Source organism: Sinohyriopsis cumingii, chromosome 9 (assembly GCF_028554795.1).
Source record: "Sinohyriopsis cumingii isolate HCF-2022 chromosome 9, ASM2855479v2, whole genome shotgun sequence".
In the NCBI taxonomy this organism is placed as follows: Eukaryota; Metazoa; Mollusca; class Bivalvia; order Unionida; family Unionidae; genus Sinohyriopsis; species Sinohyriopsis cumingii.
In genome coordinates, this window is record NC_142969.1 from 7,381,119 (window position 1) to 7,402,013 (window position 20,895).

The 20,895-nt window shown below is 37.0% G+C and overlaps 1 protein-coding gene across 7 annotated transcripts in view; it reads left to right on the forward strand.

Annotated features, from left to right (window-relative positions):
- Positions 1 to 20,895, forward strand: part of LOC149791228 (uncharacterized) — a 44,947-nt gene that overhangs the window by 13,336 nt on the left and 10,716 nt on the right. For 3 of the 7 annotated variants that reach the window (XM_089969702.1, XM_089969701.1, XM_089969704.1), the window contains exons 5-8: positions 12,441 to 12,569; positions 13,375 to 13,563; positions 14,025 to 14,147; positions 16,065 to 16,184. In XM_089969702.1, the coding sequence (XP_089825828.1) occupies positions 12,441 to 12,569; positions 13,375 to 13,563; positions 14,025 to 14,056 (350 nt within the window). In that variant the 3' untranslated portion in view covers positions 14,057 to 14,147; positions 16,065 to 16,184. The remainder of the gene's footprint in view (positions 1 to 12,440; positions 12,570 to 13,374; positions 13,564 to 14,024; positions 14,148 to 16,064; positions 16,185 to 20,895) is intronic. The other 4 variants (XM_089969703.1, XM_089969707.1, XM_089969706.1 and 1 more) reach the window with 4 other exon arrangements.

A 20,895-nucleotide genomic window follows, 5' to 3' on the forward strand; every position in this document is an offset into this window, starting at 1 on the left:
AATATACTATCAACACAGAAGGGAGATAATACAAACCCCAAATAAACTATCAACACAAACGTACGCGAACGCATACAAACCCCAATTATACTATTCACACAACGTCGCTAACACATACAAACCCCAAATATGCTATCCACACTCGGGAGGAAGAAGAAAAAACAACCAAATATACGATCTACACAACGTACGGGAAACAGACACACACACACACACACACACACACACACACACACACAGAGGGAAGAGGAGAAAAACAAACCCCAAATATACTATCAACACAGAAGGGAGATAATACAAACCCCAAATAAACTATCCACACAAACGTACACGAACGCATACAAACCCCAAATATGCTATCCACACTCGCGAGGAAGAAGAAAAAAACAACCAAATATACGATCTACACAACGTACTCGAACAAACACACACACACACATACACACACAGAGGGAAGAGTCAAAAACAAACCCCAAATATACTATCAACACAGAAGGGAGATAATACAAACCCCAAATAAACTATCCACACAAACGTACGCGAACGCATACAAACCCCAAATATACTATTCACACAACGTCGCTAACGCATACAAACCCCAAATATGCTATCCACACTCGGGAGGAAGAAGAAAAAAAAACAACCAAATATACGATCTACACAACGTACGCGAACAAACACACACACACACATACACACACACAGAGGGAAGAGGCAAAAACAAACCCCAAATATACTATCAACACAGAAGGGAGATAATACAAACCCCAAATAAACTATCCACACAAACGTACGCGAACGCATACAAACCCCAAATATACTATCAACACAGAGTGAAGAAGAGAAAGTTTTTTGAAAGCACCTAAGCCCTCACCTGCAATGACCAACTCTGCCAAACACCTACACCCCACCCCCACTCCCAACACTACAAAACCCATTTAACCCGTTATTTTATGGCATCAGTGTGTAATTTAGGAAACATCAAGACACAAAATGATGGATGAATAGACTTACTATTGTTTACCGACTTGCATGCCTAAAGAGCGTGCGTGAAGGAAAACATCCTTCCATTTCAATTCTAACTAAAACATGATCCAGAGGGATAGAGAGAGGTGAAAGAGCACAATTTCATAAAGTGTGAGTAAAAACAAAACACGCCATGCTTATTATACAATGTCAAGACCAAGAGACACTTACGTTTTCTTTCTGGTCTATTCTCTTTTAGAAGGTAGTATGAAATTTCACATCAGGGCCAACGCATCGGCTCACATTGTCAATTTTTCCATTTCCATGTCTTTACTGGCACAAGTTCTTCATCATCTTCAATTTCTTCTTCTTCTGAATCCCTCTTCTCTGTTTCGTCTTGTTTTTGTTTCTTCTCTTTTCTCGTAGGGCACTCTGAATTCCAATGTCCTTTCTCCTGACAACGATATTAGGTATCTTGACTTTTGTCTCTCTTTCTTAGACGAAGCAGGTATTCTGGAGACAAATACCCATTTACCTTTGCAGATATAGCAAACTTCATTAGCACTTACACACTTTCGTATGACTCTCATCAAATCAACGATCAAAAGAGTAAGTTTTGTTGCCACTTTCGCATGTGAATTATGCTTTCGTATGACTTTTAGCAAATATTTGACCAGCAGGTCGATCTGTGCTGACTCTTCCATCTTCTTGATCGTTTGAGAGCGGAATGAATACTCTGACGCTAAGACACTCTCCTTATATACAGGGACCTGCTGCGTATGAAACCTAGTCAAATGTAATTTTGCAATAAGATGAAACGATTTCATTGAGGAAGTAAAAAGCAATGATGTACCGTATCGCCTCACACAAAACCTGAAGTGTTAGTTCAAATCCGTGTCAACGATTTCGAAGACGACATAACTGAGCTTTAATCAATGCTCTCCAATTATGCCACAAAACCAGGAGTCCTGATTCACGCCAAAAGAAATTTCGTTCGGTCTATAAAAAATAGTATCATATCTGAGAAACGCAAAAAGTAACTTCCAGAAAACTGAGAAAGACGGCTTACACCTACAACGTAAATGTATGAGTTCAAGTAGTGCGTAAAACTTAGTCAAATTAAATTTTTATAGTCAAGACGAAACGATCTCTTTTCGAACAAGAAAGCAGACACCAAGCGACAATGGCGATCCGTGTCACACAACACTTTTCAAAATGTATATTATCAGAGGTTTGTTCTAGCGATCTGCACGGTTAAATTAAATATTGATGTATTTTGCAATAAGACGGACACAATTTCCATGGGATCGCCCATGGTACGAATGTTCGTGCATTAGTTTTAATTTTTAAAAATATTTTTTTATATAAATCGCCTATAGGATAGACCCAGTAAAGCATGGCCATTCTCGTCACTGTCTGAATAGCTACTCAAGTCAATTCGAAGCGAACGCGGTAAGAAAATAAGTATAGCCAATGAAATGGCTTACAACGGGTGATGCATTGTTTTCTTCTAGGACTGTGTGGCATAATAATCCCTATGTTCTTGCGTTGTTACCATTACAGTGCAGACAGACTGAAATGTGAACTTACAAGCCCTCTTTGTGTGTGTTGTACCATTTCCTCTTACCACATCAAAATACTGAGCGTCACAGTATTGGTTCGCGTTTTCAAACTGACCATTTTTTTTTATATCTCACTTAAACATTTCGACATAAACACTCACACTCACATCGGTAGAGTCAGAACAGACGTGTTACAGTATTGAGGGGCATGTTATCTTTTCGTTTTCAAACTAATAAATTTGGGGCTTGTATGAAGTAAAGAACCGAAAGTACAGTGAAACTCAAGGATGATGACCCAATCTGTCTGTCTATTGATGCGTGTATTTACTTAAGAAGAAATATGACCTCTAAAACACAAAAAGATACGTCAAGCATGCTTAGATCAAACACAACGATGTTTTCCTTCACGCCCGTGTAATTCAGAGTTTCAATCGTCTTTGAAGACAAACTTGGTCTCCTTTTGTAGGGCTTGAAATAATAAAAGAAACTGAAAAATCTTAAGCACTTTGCTATAGATAATTTCATCAACAGACTAAACAACATAAATACCGTTACAACAATAGAAAGCCTTAAATCTTCTATCAAAAAGAAATGCATGAAAAAAATTAAAGATTAACGATAACTAACCAATGAAACCGAATTTAACAAAGGCAATGACATGTGAAGAAATGCCTCTCACTTTGGAAAGGTAGGCGAATGTACTCTGTCATGCACCATCAACTTGAAAAAAATTATAAACAGAGAGAAACCTGATTTCAAAATTCAGTTGTTTCTTTTTCTTCAAAATTGTTTAATTGTTTCGTTTCTTTTTTCTTTTTTTTTGGAACAAATCTAAGCACTAATATAGAGTGGAAAAGGGAAAATGCACATACAAGCTTTGATATTTCTGAAAAAATGAGGGGATATTCCTAACGTTCATAACCACCTATATATGCTTGGACTTGTCTGTGACTTATCCACAAAACAAGATGTACATATTTCTGTAATTTAAAGAATTAGGCCCAGAACTCGGTGTGGAGGGAAGAAATATACGCAACAGCAGCGGGAGCAAGAAATGCAGACCTAGCCAGTTAGCACTGAGACATTCTGCGTTTGACAATGCCTTTGATGTCGTACACGTCGTCTTTTTTTGGTGACACGACTTGATTTGAAATAAGTACGGGCTAGCGTTTTGGTGAGTACTTAACATCCATGGCTGTCTTGCTGAGCACCTTTTAACTCCTTTACCACGCTCGGACAGAAAAATGAGTGTGTGGTGAGACAATTCCCACTCATGTTTAAAGCCTTTCAGTCAGGTTGTTAAGGACTAGTTAGTCCTACACCTGATTGGCTAAATTTAAAAGTAGTCTGTGAGTACATAAAAGCCTGGGGGGATGAGGCTCTCTTTCCTTCCCCAGGAGTAATTAAAAATCACGCGGTGCGTTATTAAACCAGTGATACATGCTCCATTAGAGCGAAAATCACTTTAATTCAAGTAAGCAAGCAAGCAAGTTCGGGTACCGTCTCTAGCACTCTTGATGACACCAACTGTCTGGGTTATTTTCTTTCTTGCAAGCCCCTATGTTCCACTTCTGTTTGTGATAATAACTTGTGATACTTCACATTTTCTAAAGTGGAAATCTTTACAAGCCGTACAAAATACAAAACTTATATGACTTTGGCTTTTGACACTTGCACAGACTCTTCACTTTATAAGTGTCACGAGAAAATTGTATATCCCATTTTTACCATTTTCAAAAACACGCACACACTTGCAGCTTGACCAGAAATATGTACATCTTGTTTTGTGGATAAGTCACAGACAAGTCCAAGCATATATAGGTGGTTATGAACGTTAGGAATATCCCCTCATTTTTTCAGAAATATCAAAGCTTGTATGTGCATTTTCCCTTTTCCACTCTATATTAGTGCTTAGATTTGTTCAAAAAAAAAAGAAAAAAGAAACGAAGCAATTTTAAAGAAAAAGAAACAACTGAATTTTGAATTCAGGTTTCTCTCTGTTTATAATTTTTTTCAAGTTGATGGTGCATGACAGAGTACATTCGCCTACCTTTCCAAAGTGAGAGGCATTTCTTCACATGTCATTGCCTTTGTTAAATTCGGTTTCTTTGGTTAGTTATCGTTAATCTTTAATTTTTTTCATGCATTTCTTTTTGATAGAAGATTTAAGGCTTTCTATTGTTGTAACGGTATTTATGTTGTTTAGTCTGTTGATGAAATTATCTATAGCAAAGTGCTTAAGATTTTTCAGTTTCTTTTATTATTTCAAGCCCTACAAAAGGAGACCAAGTTTGTCTTCAAAGACGATTGAAACTCTAAATTACACGGGCGTGAAGGAAAACATCGTTGTGTTTGATCTAAGCATGCTTGCCGTATCTCTTTGTGTTTTAGAGGTCATATTTCTTCTTAAGTAAATACACGCATCAATAGACAGACAGATTGGGTCATCATCCTTGAGTTTCACTGTACTTTCGGTTCTTTACTTCATACAAGCCCCAAATTTATTAGTTTGAAAACGAAAAGATAACATGCCCCTCAATACTGTAACACGTCTGTTCTGACTCTACCGATGTGAGTGTGAGTGTTTATGTCGAAATGTTTAAGTGAGATATAAAAAAAATGGTCAGTTTGAAAACGCGAACCAATACTGTGACGCTCAGTATTTTGATGTGGTAAGAGGAAATGGTACAACACACACAAAGAGGGCTTGTAAGTTCACATTTCAGTCTGTCTGCACTGTAATGGTAACAACGCAAGAACATAGGGATTATTATGCCACACAGTCCTAGAAGAAAACAATGCATCACCCATTGTAGGCCATTTCATTGGCTATACTTATTTTCTTACCGCGTTCGCTTCGAATTGACTTGAGTAGCTATTCAGACAGTGACGAGAATGGCCATGCTTTACTGGGTCTATCCTATAGGCGATTTATATAAAAAAATATTTTTAAAAATTAAACTAATGCACGAACATTCGTACCATGGGCGATCCCATGGAAATTGTGTCCGTCTTATTGCAAAATACATCAACATTTAATTTAACCGTGCAGATCGCTAGAACAAACCTCTGATAATATACATTTTGAAAAGTGTTGTGTGACACGGATCGCCATTGTCGCTTGGTGTCTGCTTTCTTGTTCGAAAAGAGATCGTTTCGTCTTGACTATAAAAATTTAATTTGACTAAGTTTTACGCACTACTTGAACTCATACATTTACGTTGTAGGTGTAAGCCGTCTTTCTCAGTTTTCTGGAAGTTACTTTTTGCGTTTCTCAGATATGATACTATTTTTTATAGACCGAACGAAATTTCTTTTGGCGTGAATCAGGACTCCTGGTTTTGTGGCATAATTGGAGAGCATTGATTAAAGCTCAGTTATGTCGTCTTCGAAATCGTTGACACGGATTTGAACTAACACTTCAGGTTTTGTGTGAGGCGATACGGTACATCATTGCTTTTTACTTCCTCAATGAAATCGTTTCATCTTATTGCAAAATTACATTTGACTAGGTTTCATACGCAGCAGGTCCCTGTATATAAGGAGAGTGTCTTAGCGTCAGAGTATTCATTCCGCTCTCAAACGATCAAGAAGATGGAAGAGTCAGCACAGATCGACCTGCTGGTCAAATATTTGCTAAAAGTCATACGAAAGCATAATTCACATGCGAAAGTGGCAACAAAACTTACTCTTTTGATCGTTGATTTGATGAGAGTCATACGAAAGTGTGTAAGTGCTAATGAAGTTTGCTATATCTGCAAAGGTAAATGGGTATTTGTCTCCAGAATACCTGCTTCGTCTAAGAAAGAGAGACAAAAGTCAAGATACCTAATATCGTTGTCAGGAGAAAGGACACTGGAATTCAGAGTGCCCTACGAGAAAAGAGAAGAAACAAAAACAAGACGAAACAGAGAAGAGGGATTCAGAAGAAGAAGAAAATGATGATGATGAAGAACTTGTGCCAGTAAAGACATGGAAATGGAAAAATTGACAATGTGAGCCGATGCGTTGGCCCTGATGTGAAATTTCATACTACCTTCTAAAAGAGAATAGACCAGAAAGAAAACGTAAGTGTCTCTTGGTCTTGACATTGTATAATAAGGATGGCGTGTTTTGTTTTTACTCACATTTTATGAAATTGTGCTCTTTCACCTCTCTCTATCCCTCTGGATCATGTTTTAGTTAGAATTGAAATGGAAGGATGTTTTCCTTCACGCACGCTCTTTAGGCATGCAAGTCGGTAAACAATAGTAAGTCTATTCATCCATCATTTTGTGTCTTGATGTTTCCTAAATCACACACTGATGCCATAAAATAACGGGTTAAATGGGTTTTGTAGTGTTGGGAGTGGGGGTGGGGTGTAGGTGTTTGGCAGAGTTGGTCATTGCAGGTGAGGGCTTAGGTGCTTTCAAAAAACTTTTTCTTCTTCACTCTGTGTTGATAGCATGTTTGCGGTTTGTATGCGTTCGCGTACGTTTGTGTGGATAGTTTATTTGGGGTTTGTATTATCTCCCTTCTGTGTTGATAGTATATTTGGGGTTTGTATGCGTTCGCGTACGTTTGTGTGGATAGTTTATTTGGGGTTTGTATTATCTCCCTTCTGTGTTGATAGTATATTTGGGGTTTGTTTTTTCCTCTTCCCTCTGTGTGTGAGTGTGTGTGTGTGTGTGTGTGTGTGTGTGTTCGCGTACGTTGTGTAGATCGTATATTTGGTTGTTTTTTCTTCTTCCTCCCCAGTGTGGATAGCATATTTGGGGTTTGTATGCGTTAGCGACGTTGTGTGAATAATATATTTGGGGTTTGTATGCGTTCGCGTACGTTTGTGTTGATAGTTTATTTGGGGTTTATATTATCTCCCTTCTGTGTTGATAGTATATTTGGGGTTTGTTTTTGCCTCTTCCCTCTGTGTGTGTGTATGTGTGTGTGTGTGTTTGTTCGCGTACGTTGTGTAGATCGTATATTTGGTTGTTTTTTTTCTTCTTCCTCCCGAGTGTGGATAGCATATTTGGGGTTTGTATGCGTTAGCGACGTTGTGTGAATAGTATATTTGGGGTTTGTATGCGTTCGCGTACGTTTGTGTGGATAGTTTATTTGGGGTTTGTATTATCTCCCTTCTGTGTTGATAGTATATTTGGGGTTTGTTTTTGACTCTTCCCTCTGTGTGTGTGTGTATGTGTGTGTGTGTGTGTTTGTTCGCGTACGTTGTGTAGATCGTATATTTGGTTGTTTTTTTTCTTCTTCCTCCCGAGTGTGGATAGCATATTTGGGGTTTGTATGCATTCGCGTACATTTGTGTGGATAGTTTATTTGGGGTTTGTATTATCTCCCTTCTGTGTTGATAGTATATTTGGGGTTTGTATGCGTTCGCGTACGTTTGTGTGGATAGTTTATTTGGGGTTTGTATTATCTCCCTTCTGTGTTGATAGTATATTTGGGGTTTGTTTTTTCCTCTTCCCTCTGTGTGTGAGTGTGTGTGTGTGTGTGTGTGTGTGTGTTCGCGTACGTTGTGTAGATCGTATATTTGGTTGTTTTTTCTTCTTCCTCCCGAGTGTGGATAGCATATTTGGGGTTTGTATGCGTTAGCGACGTTGTGTGAATAATATATTTGGGGTTTGTATGCGTTCGCGTACGTTTGTGTTGATAGTTTATTTGGGGTTTATATTATCTCCCTTCTGTGTTGATAGTATATTTGGGGTTTGTTTTTGACTCTTCCCTCTGTGTGTGTGTATGTGTGTGTGTGTTTGTTCGCGTACGTTGTGTAGATCGTATATTTGGTTGTTTTTTTCTTCTTCCTCCCGAGTGTGGATAGCATATTTGGGGTTTGTATGCGTTCGCGTACGTTTGTGTGGATAGTTTTTTTGGGGTTTGTATTATCTCCCTTCTGTGTTGATAGTATATTTGGGGTTTGTATGCGTTCGCGTACGTTTGTGTGGATAGTTTATTTGGGGTTTGTATTATCTCCCTTCTGTGTTGATAGTATATTTGGGGTTTGTATGCGTTCGCGTACTTTTGTGTGGATAGTGTATTTGGGGTTTGTATTATCTCCCTTCTGTGTTGATAGTATATTTGGGGTTTGTTTTTGACTCTTCCCTATGTGTGTGTGTGTGTGTGTGTGTGTGTGTGTGTGTGTGTTCGCGTACGTTGTGTAGATCGTATATTTGGTTGTTTTTTCTTCTTCCTCCCGAGTGTGGATAGCATATTTGGGGTTTGTATGCGTGAGCGACGTTGTGTGAATAGTATGTTTGGGGTTTGTATGCGTTCGCGTACGTTTGTGTTGATAGTTTATTTGGGGTTTGTGTTATCTCCCTTCTGTATTGATAGTATATTTGGGGTTTGTTTTTTCCACTTCCCTCTCTCTGTGTGTGTGTGTGTGTGTGTGTGTGTGTGTGCATATGTCTGCGCGCGTACGTTGTGTGTGTGTGTGTGTGTGTGTGTGTGTTTGTGTGTGTGTGTATTGGTCTCTGTTTGTCCCTATAAAAACTCACTTTATCCCTATCAGATACACTCTACCTACCTACCTGCAGTAGCGTGTATTCAGGTCAGCCACTTGCAACACTGTTGACATTTATCCCCTAGTGTTCAGTACAGTGACGTCACTGACGCTGGAAATTTTGAGACTATAAATATCGACTTGGGGATTTCCACATTTTGTAGCTATACATATATACTAGAATTCATAAACAGGAACGTCACTCAAGCTGAGGCTATAAAAAGATAGTGGGATTTTCCAAAGGAAAAACCCACAAGTTGGAGCTATAAATAGATAGTGGGATTTCATAGGAATTTCAGCTGATTATAGATACATAGGTATTTATTCACGATCGTCACAGAAGTTGATATTGTAAGTAGTTACAAATTTTATCCATTTTAGTCTAAACCATTGTAACTTAATTTTCGGGGATATGTTTATTTTCCTTTAAATTCTGGGACAATTTCGTCATTTTAGCGTTACTTTTAGTCACATCCATTTTGTCGTTGAGCATTTCCTTGATTATAGCTATTTATAGCATCATTACAATTATGCAAATTTTTTAACACCCCAGCAAGATTTCAGGTCTTGGTAATGCTTTATATATAAATCTCACGCTTGTACTAGTGTATGTATGTTTCTGTCTCTGTTGTGTTTGACCCTCTACCATCATTGTCGCTAGACAATCCCACCATGTTCAATTCCCCTTGACGCTATACAGACCCACCATGTTCAATTTCCATATGTTCAATTCCCCTTGTCCCTAGACAGACCCAAACTCTATTCCCATGTTAATTTCCCCTTGTCGCTAGACAGACCCACACTATAGTTCCATGTTAAATTTCCCTTGTCGCTAGAGTGACCCACGATTTTTCTCCATGTTAATTTCCCTTGTCGCCAGATTGTCCCACGATTTTTCTCCATGTTAATTTTCCATTGTCGCTAGAGTTGCCCAAGGGGTCTTGTAATGCTAATTCCCATTGTCGCTAGGGTGCCCCCATTTACTACTGTCATCCTGATGAAACAAAAAAATAATTATATTTATATATACGTTTAAACAAATAAATTATATATATATATATATATATATATATATATATATATATATATATATATATATATATACATAAACATAGATATCTCTGTATGATGTGAATAATTAGAATAGGATAACAGCCAAATGTTTCTATTTCATAATACTAGATGTAAATTGCTATACAGCTAAACGTCTGCAGAGACTACCCAAAATCATATATCCATTTGAGTCTCAGCCAGTCAACAACTTCAGCTTTGCAACCAGAAAATTGATCCAAAATTCAAACCGATTGTCACGTGTGCCTACAAACCATCCAAATGTTCAGCTCTTTATCTTAACATATACACGAGTAGGACAAGGTTCGTTATTTTACGCACATATGCCCATACGAACGCATTCATGCGCGTCCACTCGAAACGGACGCATTAAAGTGCGCCGTACGGACTGGATACCATTATTACACCTTTTACTCGAAAATGTTCGAGAGAATTGTAAGTTAGGCATGTAGCTGCGTACCAATTCCTCTTTGATGATTCGAGACAGTTTGACGTTAAGTCGCGAGCAGACAACTCATACCAAGGTGCATAACAAACGTTTGATAAGTGCAAGAATGTTGCAGATACTATTCATATCAACAATATGTATGGATCTAGTAGCAGAAATCAAATAATCGTCCGTGTATAACTGCTACAATTGCTCTCTGCACTGTACCATGTAAAGTTACTGTCATTTATGTTACACTTAGACTAATATTAGTCTCATTGAAATTTAAGTAGAATTACAAATAAATATCTTGTCCTGGAATTTACCTTCTTGTTTGCAGATAATTCTGACGTAGGTATATATTTCATGCAAAAATAAATACGTACATATTCTTTCTCTAGGCCATGTGTCAGGTAACTCTTATGCGGCACAGTGTTAAACGAAACTACTAAATTCTTAAAGATAAAATAGAATTATGGAAAAGATTTGTATGTAATAATGATAATAATAATAATAACAATAATACTAATTTTAACTTTTACACCAACCTGAACGAATATTTTACAGAGTGTATACTAAAAATTAATAAATTAAAATAGAATAAATACGCCCGTTGCAAATTGGTTCACAATATTAACAACTTGCTAAATATAACAAGTAAATTAATCGAAGCGCCCAGAGCTAGGCTTCCACATTTCCTATGATAATCAATATAATACACAAAAAAACCCATGATCAAATCAAATTCCTACATTGTCTTTCTGTCTTCTATGTCCTCATAGAACCGTCTTTATCGTATACTCTCGATCGGTTTACTTATGCGTACAGTGGGTCTGCAGATACGTCGACGTCACGCGACTGCGCCGGCAAGTATTACTCATAAATTAAATATAAATACAAAAATCATACTGAATCAGAATGTGATTTTTCCATGTTTTAAATAAAATTGATATCAAAATCATCTCAAAGAGCAAACCAGATAACGAGTAAGAATATAAAGTTACGGTTTGGCTGCAGAATAATTAGTACATGTTATCAAATTGCATATAATTGCGGATTGATATCCACACTTGAGGAAGGATTTATATTTGTAATGCGAAAACTACATGCAGGTAGAGCAATATACCACGCGGGCTATGTCTAAACAACTAAAACAAATAAGATACTTGTCTTGAGTGTGTGATGCCATTTTCGAAATTTCATGTACACCACATGCATGAATATGCATGTCAAAAAGAAATTAAAATGAAAGCAAAATACTCTTCTATTTGAAATCCAAATGCAACAAAATCTATACAAACTGCCATAACCAAAATTCAGTCTTGTGTCAAAGTTACAGATACGCTGTTAAATAATAATTTTCTGTAGGAACCGTTTCGACTGATAATTAGATAAAAGTTTTTAATTTTTGCGTGCGAAATAGAGAGAGTGATGTATAAACGAGAGCATGTACAGAGTTGTTGTTTTCTTGACTTGATGGTTTCAAGAGTCATTATATTACATGAAGACATAGGCACTGGCATATGCACACTATTATTTCTACATTGGAAGCCATAACACCTATTATAATTGACAAGTCAAATATCATCTTAAGACAGAGTAGCATTGTGTGGAATGGAGCTCAGTTTATTATATTTTTTTATTTTTCCTTTCTGCAAACTAGTTAAACTAAATGCATGTATATTGGTATCTTACTGCTGCTAATAATAATACTGCATGTACATGTGAAATACAAATAATTAAAATAATACAAATATAAATGCTTTTCGGTACATATTACATACATTTGTCATAAACCAAGCTTGAGAGATAAAGCTGTATTCAGATGTAATCGGTCTATAAAGACAACTCTTGTCTTTCCCCTTTGGTGTATTCTGTATATATATATATATATATATATATATATATATATATTTATTTATAGTTTCTCTATTATCAACTGATATCAAAGGAGGTGACAGTGGTTGTTTGATAATTAAAAAGGACAAAGGATATGAAATGTTTATAGTGAATTGCACAAGGAGCTATCAACATCTATGCGAAGTTCAAACCGGTGAGTTTACCGCATATTAAAATTACATATGAGTTAGTTTGCGACACATTTGTGTCATAACATTGCTTCTTTCATTTGCTGTTTAGGATGTGATTGTGTGGCGTTTATTTTATTCATGCATCAGACTTTTAACAATATGGTTATGTTCAACTGTTTTGTTCCTGTCAAATTTTAAAGATGATTTGTAAACACATGCTCGGTTTCTAATTGAGTTTGTAAGAATAAAGATCACTAAGTGCTCGTTATGGAAATCTGCTGGATAACTTCAAATTTACATTTCGCCCTGGAGCTCACGGTTTTTTTCCAATAAATCTCTACATACAGCATGTCGTATTTTATAATGACGTGAAAACCAATGACACTATATAATTTACTATTACATAGTTTAAGAAATAAAATATCGGGTGAATTACGAGTATTTATTTGAAACTCCTGCAATTACACTTTACAGTACCATAATTAATTTCATATATGAATCAAAATCACTCATCACGAACAAAAACTGTTTCTCATTATACCACATATAGTAGACATTTATAAGACACGATATCTTATCTATCAGCAATTTGCATAACGTTAATTTATGTAGCTCGCAAGATTACTTCCACCCAAGGGTACCCGTATTGCCTTCCACCCAAGGTTACTTTTATTGCCTTCCACCCAAGGGTACCCGTATTGCTTTCCACCCAAAGGTATCCGTATTGCCTTCCACCCATGGGTACCCGTATTGCCTTCCACCCAAAGGTACCCATATTGCCTTCCACCGAATGGTACCCGTATAGCCTTCAAATTTTGCACATTTTAGGGCAAATTCTGCATCTGGAGGAGAGTACAGAGGACGACCAGTGGGTATATTCATTCAAACATTGTTTAGAAACTGGAAGAAGACCTACAACATTTATAGGAAACACAACAAATTTCATTTTTCCAAACTATTCTGGAACATGGTGGACTTCCGTTGTACGAGATTTTGTCATTCGGAATTTCTCAGAATGTGGGCATAAATTTTGACCAATTACATGGGGATAATGTTCATATTACATTAACATATAAAAAGCAGTAACGTGTAATTACGGTATAGTATGACATTTGAGAAATTAGGGAGGACTTATTCGCCACATGATACAAACGACTTGAATATTATTTACTGTTTCACGTAGTGTACTGAAGTAAACTGAATTTAAAACAGGTATATTAGGAAGAATACATTGTCTACTGTAATGGGGAGGGATGGCAGTAATGAAATATTACAATTGTTGAGATTGAAAAATCGTGAACAGTTTTGAGATTAGGCAACAGGTACTTATTTCAATGTATAAAATTACATTTTGATAAAGATCTCTGAGTGACTGCAAACAATTAAACAACCTCGTTATATGGACATGTTACACATTTTTGTATATCATATGAAAATCTTATACGAATTTTGGTTAAACTTGCATTTTTATTTTCTAGCTGGGACGTCAATAGGAACACCTCGATACTAGGGCTTCTTGAAAAATAATGATGGAGTAATAGAACTGGAATTTGTCCATGAAGGAAATACTTCAAGGAAGAAGTCCGTAGTGTGTATGTCTGGTAGGTTCGCCTAGAAACCTGACTCAGTCACGTTTCACTAGAGTGACGAAAATGCAATACCAAGATGACGCTACTTAATGAGCCCATATTTGGCAATGAAGTACAGTCTTAAAATGAAAGTGGATTTTGCTTTGAGAATATATATATCCCAAGCTTTCAAAAGCGATGCGCCGTTTCAATACATCTATCTCAGTACTACTACAAGTATTACTACTAATACTACTACTTTTACTGCTACTACTATGTAGAAGAAGAAGGAGAAGAAGAAGAGAAGGAGGAGGAGGAGGGGGAGTAGGTGGAAGCGGCGTGGGAGAAAACTTATTCATCAATGCAGTAATAATGCCAGTGCACCATACATTTAACTAACTGCATTTTTCTTGATGTCTGGCAAGAATATTTACAATCCTCTTGTCCGTCATCTTAGATGGTGGATCCGTTTTCATAAACTACAGTGGACGTCAACAGATCAACATAATACAACCATTTATATAATCGTTAACATTAATGGTGTATTATCCGCGGAACCAGTCTCGAGAATTATCACAAAATTTCGTCTTTTCTTCGAACGATCTAAGATGCTATCGCAATTAGTAGCAAAAGTATTAGTAAGAGCAGTAATGGTAGTAGAATTAGCGGCCCTTATGCTTTCAATATTATTAGTTTTGCTTTTTGAGAGAAACATAAAACATGAATTCCCTTGAATGTAAGCTTGCGTTTGTCTGACACTTGGGATATTTTCAGACGCTATTCAATCTTAAGAACATTTTTCATTGTATTAAGGTGAACATCGTACTGCTAGGTATCCATCGCAGAACATTTCAATCTTCACTGTAAATATAGAAAGGTAACACGTACATTCTTGTTCTAAAAATCGTCATAGGAAGTTCGAGCTGACTAACAATTTCACAATGTCAGAAATAAATGCGAGCTCGATTCCGTGATTCTGTTCATGATGATGAATAACGTAATAGACGACACGCTTATTTCTGAAGACGAATATTTCAGAATGAGCTTTCATCACCAAAAAGTCATAACGTGGATTTGATGAATGTACATGACAATATCATTTATGATACTTATTTTCTAAACTACATTGCTCGAGTGTTTCATCATTAACACAACCTATAAGATTTTACTTTCTTCGAAAAAACCATACGGCTTGCTCCTCAACAAACCACTGGGAACCTACTTCGAAATATAAAAAGGTACGAAAAACATCGATATATCTTAAGAGATTCCATTTCCTGTATTATATATCGTCCCTTTTGATGGCGTTAACTATTTTGCATGCACGGTACATGCACAACACCTGTAATAGTTTTAGTGATTTTACCTGATAATGGGCGTTACACTAGTTCATATAGACCCATACGGGATACAGAGTAATGAATGTACCAACAGATAGCAATGGAATTTTTAAATTGCATGCTGCATCAAACTGCCCTACATATTATACCGACATAGATGGCGCTAAAAACGAACTAACCTGTTTAGCCAACACTTATTGGGCGCAAAATGCCGTTGATTACAAGGAGATTCCGCTTGCCAAGGCAGATATGTCCTCCATACATTTACGAATTTCAATCATCGCATAAAGTCACTTCAATCATGGCAAAACGTAAACTAGATTTTAAAAAAAAATTACACTTCAAAGTTTTTAAGGTTCACACTCCCCCACAAAGCATTGGTCTTCCTTTAACTCCGTCCACACTCTAATGAGCTACTTCCTGAAGAAACAAAATCCTATAATGCTTTCTTGTGTAACTTATATTGAATTGCAAGTGAGTACGCTTACAAGATCTGAGACCAAATCCCCCATGATGAAGATATGGCATGGAGTTTATTCTCTTGATTCATAGAAATGAAATACATTATACGCAGACAAATCAGTTGAATTAGATTTTTTTTCTGCCGCAGGACAGAAAATGGAGAACTCTCCAATACAGTAGAAGGGTACAGCACTAGAAATGACTTCTGAGAAAAAGATTTTGTTCAAGCCTACAACGTCTAAACCAACAATTACATCAGGTGTACCCGGTAATAAACATATAGTAATAATAATAATAATAATAAATAAGACTTTATTTACTCGAAGCAAAGAAAAGAACCTATGTGGTTCCAGACTAGACTAGCGATAAGCGAGGATTCGGGTTCGAATCCTACCATCGTATTAGCAATGCCATGCTGTAGTAGTGTACCCTTGGGCAAGGCTTTGCGTGTTAATGTGCCGTAAGACAACACAACAAGAGGAACTTATCGTTTTCCAATGTACATATTGCAATGTATTAATTATTTTCATCCTTCTCCTTGCCCTATCTGATCAATTTTATGTGTTTATGTGGAAACATTGTGTACTTGTTGACCTTAAATACTGACATGCCCTAATATATATATATATATATATATATATATATATATATATATATATATATATATATATATATATATATCGCCATGGGAGACCACATTATGTGGTGATTACCTAAGGCCTGAGTGTTAGTCCTCTTTTGTAGTTTTGGTAACAATCAATCATATAACTTTTATACTTGTATTGCTGGTTTGCTATTAGACTACCGCTTTGCGTATATCAACATCGAGCAAACATTGGAAGTAAACATCTGTAAATACAAAGCTAAACAGAAAACCGATGAATGGTATCGGTTAATGGAAAACACTATCGGGGGAATATATTTAGCATTAGGGTTAGACTCTTGTTCTTTTTCCTATGTGTATGATGTGATTAATAATGAAGTAACCTCCATCCCCCAAAATCATCATCAACGTTACCAAGTCGTTAAGGTTTTCTGTTGTCAGCAGGTGTTCAGAGATTAGAACGAACGTGTTTCAGGCAGTACAATGGTGGGTTATGATATATATATCAAGGAAAGGTACATTGTGTGGACTAAAGTCCGATTGTGACGGTAATCAATTCGTGTTGTTAAAATTCCTATCATTTAATTCGACTAATGAGTTTACGCTGGTCTTGCGTCAGGATAAAATGTCCATCTTTGTATATGATGTCATCTATTTTCGCGAGACTCATCGCGTAGAACGGATTCCATACAGAGACGTTATCAACCGATCAGTTGCTCGGAGTTGTGTTTTTAATACGTTCTATTAGGCAGGAGAAACACGATGGTAGAGCATATAACAAGGGCTTGTTGGGAAAACAGTGTTTGATCACTACGAAGCGGAAGATGATAATGTGAGAAACATGGAAACAAAATACTGCTACCACAACGTTAGACGATTAGTCCAGTGTTTAGAAGTGTTTTCTTTATATTTATTGATTTCATTTCCCAACATGTCTCCTTTTCCAACTGGGTTGAATTAAAAAGTTTGGGTACTTGCCCAGTGCAAGGTGTATCATACGGTTAATAATTTCTTGCCGTATTTTACATTATGCGGCTAGAGGATCAGCAAAATTGCCCGCTTAAACATACTCAACAGCAATAACAGACAGCAGATTCGCAATAAGATCGTCATCTTTTATCTTTTCTAAATATTTATACTTTGTTGCAACTAAACCAGGATCATATTTTACATATTCAATGTACATTATGATTATAAAAAAACAGCCTCGATAATTTTATTTTTTATCTAAACATCGTCATCCTCAAATGTGTTATCGGGTTTCATCTTTTATACATTCAGCGAAATGATTTTCACGATGGTGTCACCATCTTTGTAATCAATGTCGCATTCCTCTAAAAAATGCACACTTGGAAATTTGATATCTCAACGCGCGACTGTTTTAAAATTCTTTATTACGATTGATTACCTCATACACTTGAGATCATTCTGGTGTTTTCAGCATCTTATGTTTTCAATTTAAGTCGTCGTATTTTTTCCGGTGGCCACGATGACCTATACGATCTCGTGATCTCCTCCAGATGCGATCGTATAGATAATGTCTTCAATTTCTCCGGCCAGCAAAGTGGATTCTGTATTGTTACAGAACATCGCAACAGACAAAAGTATCTGACCACTTGACCGTAATCCGATTCGAATTGTGAAGAATCACTTTGAATACTGTGAGGGCCTGTTTTAATTTTCCAAATGTTACATAAGCGGTTTAGGTTTTGCAACGTTAGGCGTATCCACATATTCAGCTACAACTAACACGATCACAAACAATCCCAACTATTTTGGTCATTCTCCTTTAACAATAATTACAAATGTGAATAAAATAATAACGTTTCATCCCCGAAAACAGTTGAAGATTTCCGAGCACAGGATTCGCTGGTTCGGTTGTGACTCAATAAATCCTGAACACATTATATCTGACCGATGGCACTGATAACAAATTTCTCTGTGGTAGATATGATTGTGGTTGTACTAATGTGTAAGATAGTCCACGTAGATTCTATGTTTTGTCTCTAGTCTCCATCTGGTCATTATATAGGTGTTACTTGTACGTCAAAGCCAATTAAATTTCCAGATCGAAATATTAAATGAGGTTGTCATCTGAATCCAGAAATTGGAGTACACCCGAGAGGTGACCCACTCGTTTACTCTGTTAGAAGAATTAGCATTCTTGATGGGTGCCTCTTTGATCGTGTACCAGTTTATATTGAGACTACTGGTCGCGTAATCTGTCAAATGTTTTAGACTCTGAACTTGGTTATCTCAAAGCGCGCCGTTGTGTCCGTCCATGTCTAGATTACACTCCATGGTATTATTTCCGGTTTTACTGAGCGAGTAATCTTTATGATTTTATAACTCATCGCCTGATAGTCCTCGATGGGATCGTACCCTACGTAGAGTTCCATCATTTTTGTTTTTGTTTTTATGTATAGCGGCTGTGTCATATTTAGAAAATATTTATTAACACCGAAAATCTCACCGGATTATATTATATTAATTACGCGGATTCTTTCTGTGTTGCCTACCGTGATAGGATCGTACTCTGGATCGTTTAGCAGGTGCCAGGTGCAATATGTCTGTGTAATGCTATTCCACAGTAAACGGTATCCATGCCTACAAGAATAACGCTGTTAGGCTCGATATGAGAAGAGAAGTATAGTCTATTTGCGGCATAGGTGGTGTGGTAGTTATACCCGATGGTGCGGATATCACGATAATCCATCCACGGTGAGTAGTCCACGTACTTCCACTTATTATTCCACCGGTCATGTTGTATTTGAGACTAAGAGCGCTTTCCAGCTCACAGTGACTTGTAACATAAGATTCGACCACACCGGCTAACAGTGGTGTTGTTGGCGATCTGTATAGGATGTCCTCTCCCTTATATATGTTTCCTATAATCGTGCCACCACAATAGTGACATTGACTCTTTAGCTCGTGATTTTTGTAGACCCACCAGCTCTACGGGATTAAAACTACGTAGATTAATGAGCAGTATATCCTAAGCGTATATAGCACACATCCGACACAGGGATTGTATCAAGCATAATAGGGTAATTTGTCAAAGCAGATTATCAAAATGAGAGAACAACTTTGTTTTAAAAAATCGCTCAGCGTAAGGCGGTACAACAGCGAATTACGGCAGAGCGGTTGGCGAGCAGAAGTTTCAACGTCATGTAGCCACACAGTCGCTTACCCCTGTGACAGAAGCGATTAAAAAGTTTGCCGATGTTGGCAAGACATAGGATTTAAAACAAGATGATGCGTTGGCATAGACAGTAGCTGAAGAGAAAACTCAACGTGGATTATTAAAGGACATCATCGACTACACGTTACATCAATTATGTCATCTCGTTGATGTCGTCGGCGACATTAAGGAAGACCAAATCACGTTGATAAAGGAAATCATAAAACAAAGTATATGTATTATCTAATTGTTGTGTTGTAGATTGATCCTCCCATCTTTATGTTTGATCTGAATATATATCTTAACAAAGATACGTAGTACAATATGTAATGCGGTGTGTGTACACTGTTAATAGTTTATGTGGGAAACATAATTCTTCCATACACTACAACACAGGTAGCATGCAACACAATATCCATTTTGGAAGTCAACCAGTCTCATTTTACATATGGTTCAACAATCATGCGAACGTAGTACAGTCTTCAGATGAGGAGTTTTTTTTTGTCCAGTCATAATAATATAGTAAACAAATCATATCAACAGACTGGATTTGCACTCAGCAAAAAATCAACACGCCTATGTGGCTTCCGTGGCTAATTGAAAGGTTCCAGTAGGAATAAAGTTAAGCAATTTGATGGAAACGATAACATCATAATAATTGCGCAGCGGCATAATAAAATCACGGGCTTGGTCTGGTGTCACACTGAAAATATTGGCAACGCAGACAAAAGAACAGGGTGGTTTTATTATTTCGCTTGCTCCGTTGTTGTCCCGTGCAGCTGGAACGATGCTACTGGGTTTACGAAACAAAATATTTGGCACAGGCACCAATACTCAGATACGTAGGGGAACAAAAATCAGCGGCCGCGGATTATTTCTTTCTGGGCAAATAAGATGCTAAATGATGTTTATATCGAAAAGACGCTGTCGGATGTCTCAGGATGAGATGGCGTGTTTTCCAAGGATCAATTACCTAGTCACATATTGTCAAGTAACTAGAAAGACAGTGTTATGCCATCAGCATCATTTTTTGATGGCTCAGGAACACAATTGGTCTGCTTTTTATCATGACAGGGATTCAGATAATACAGAATATTTTTACTAATTCGCACTACCATCAGTAAATCCTATACGTGAGTACACATAAGGTGGTGGCCAGCTTGCTGATATCATATGGCGTGTGTGTAATTAAGT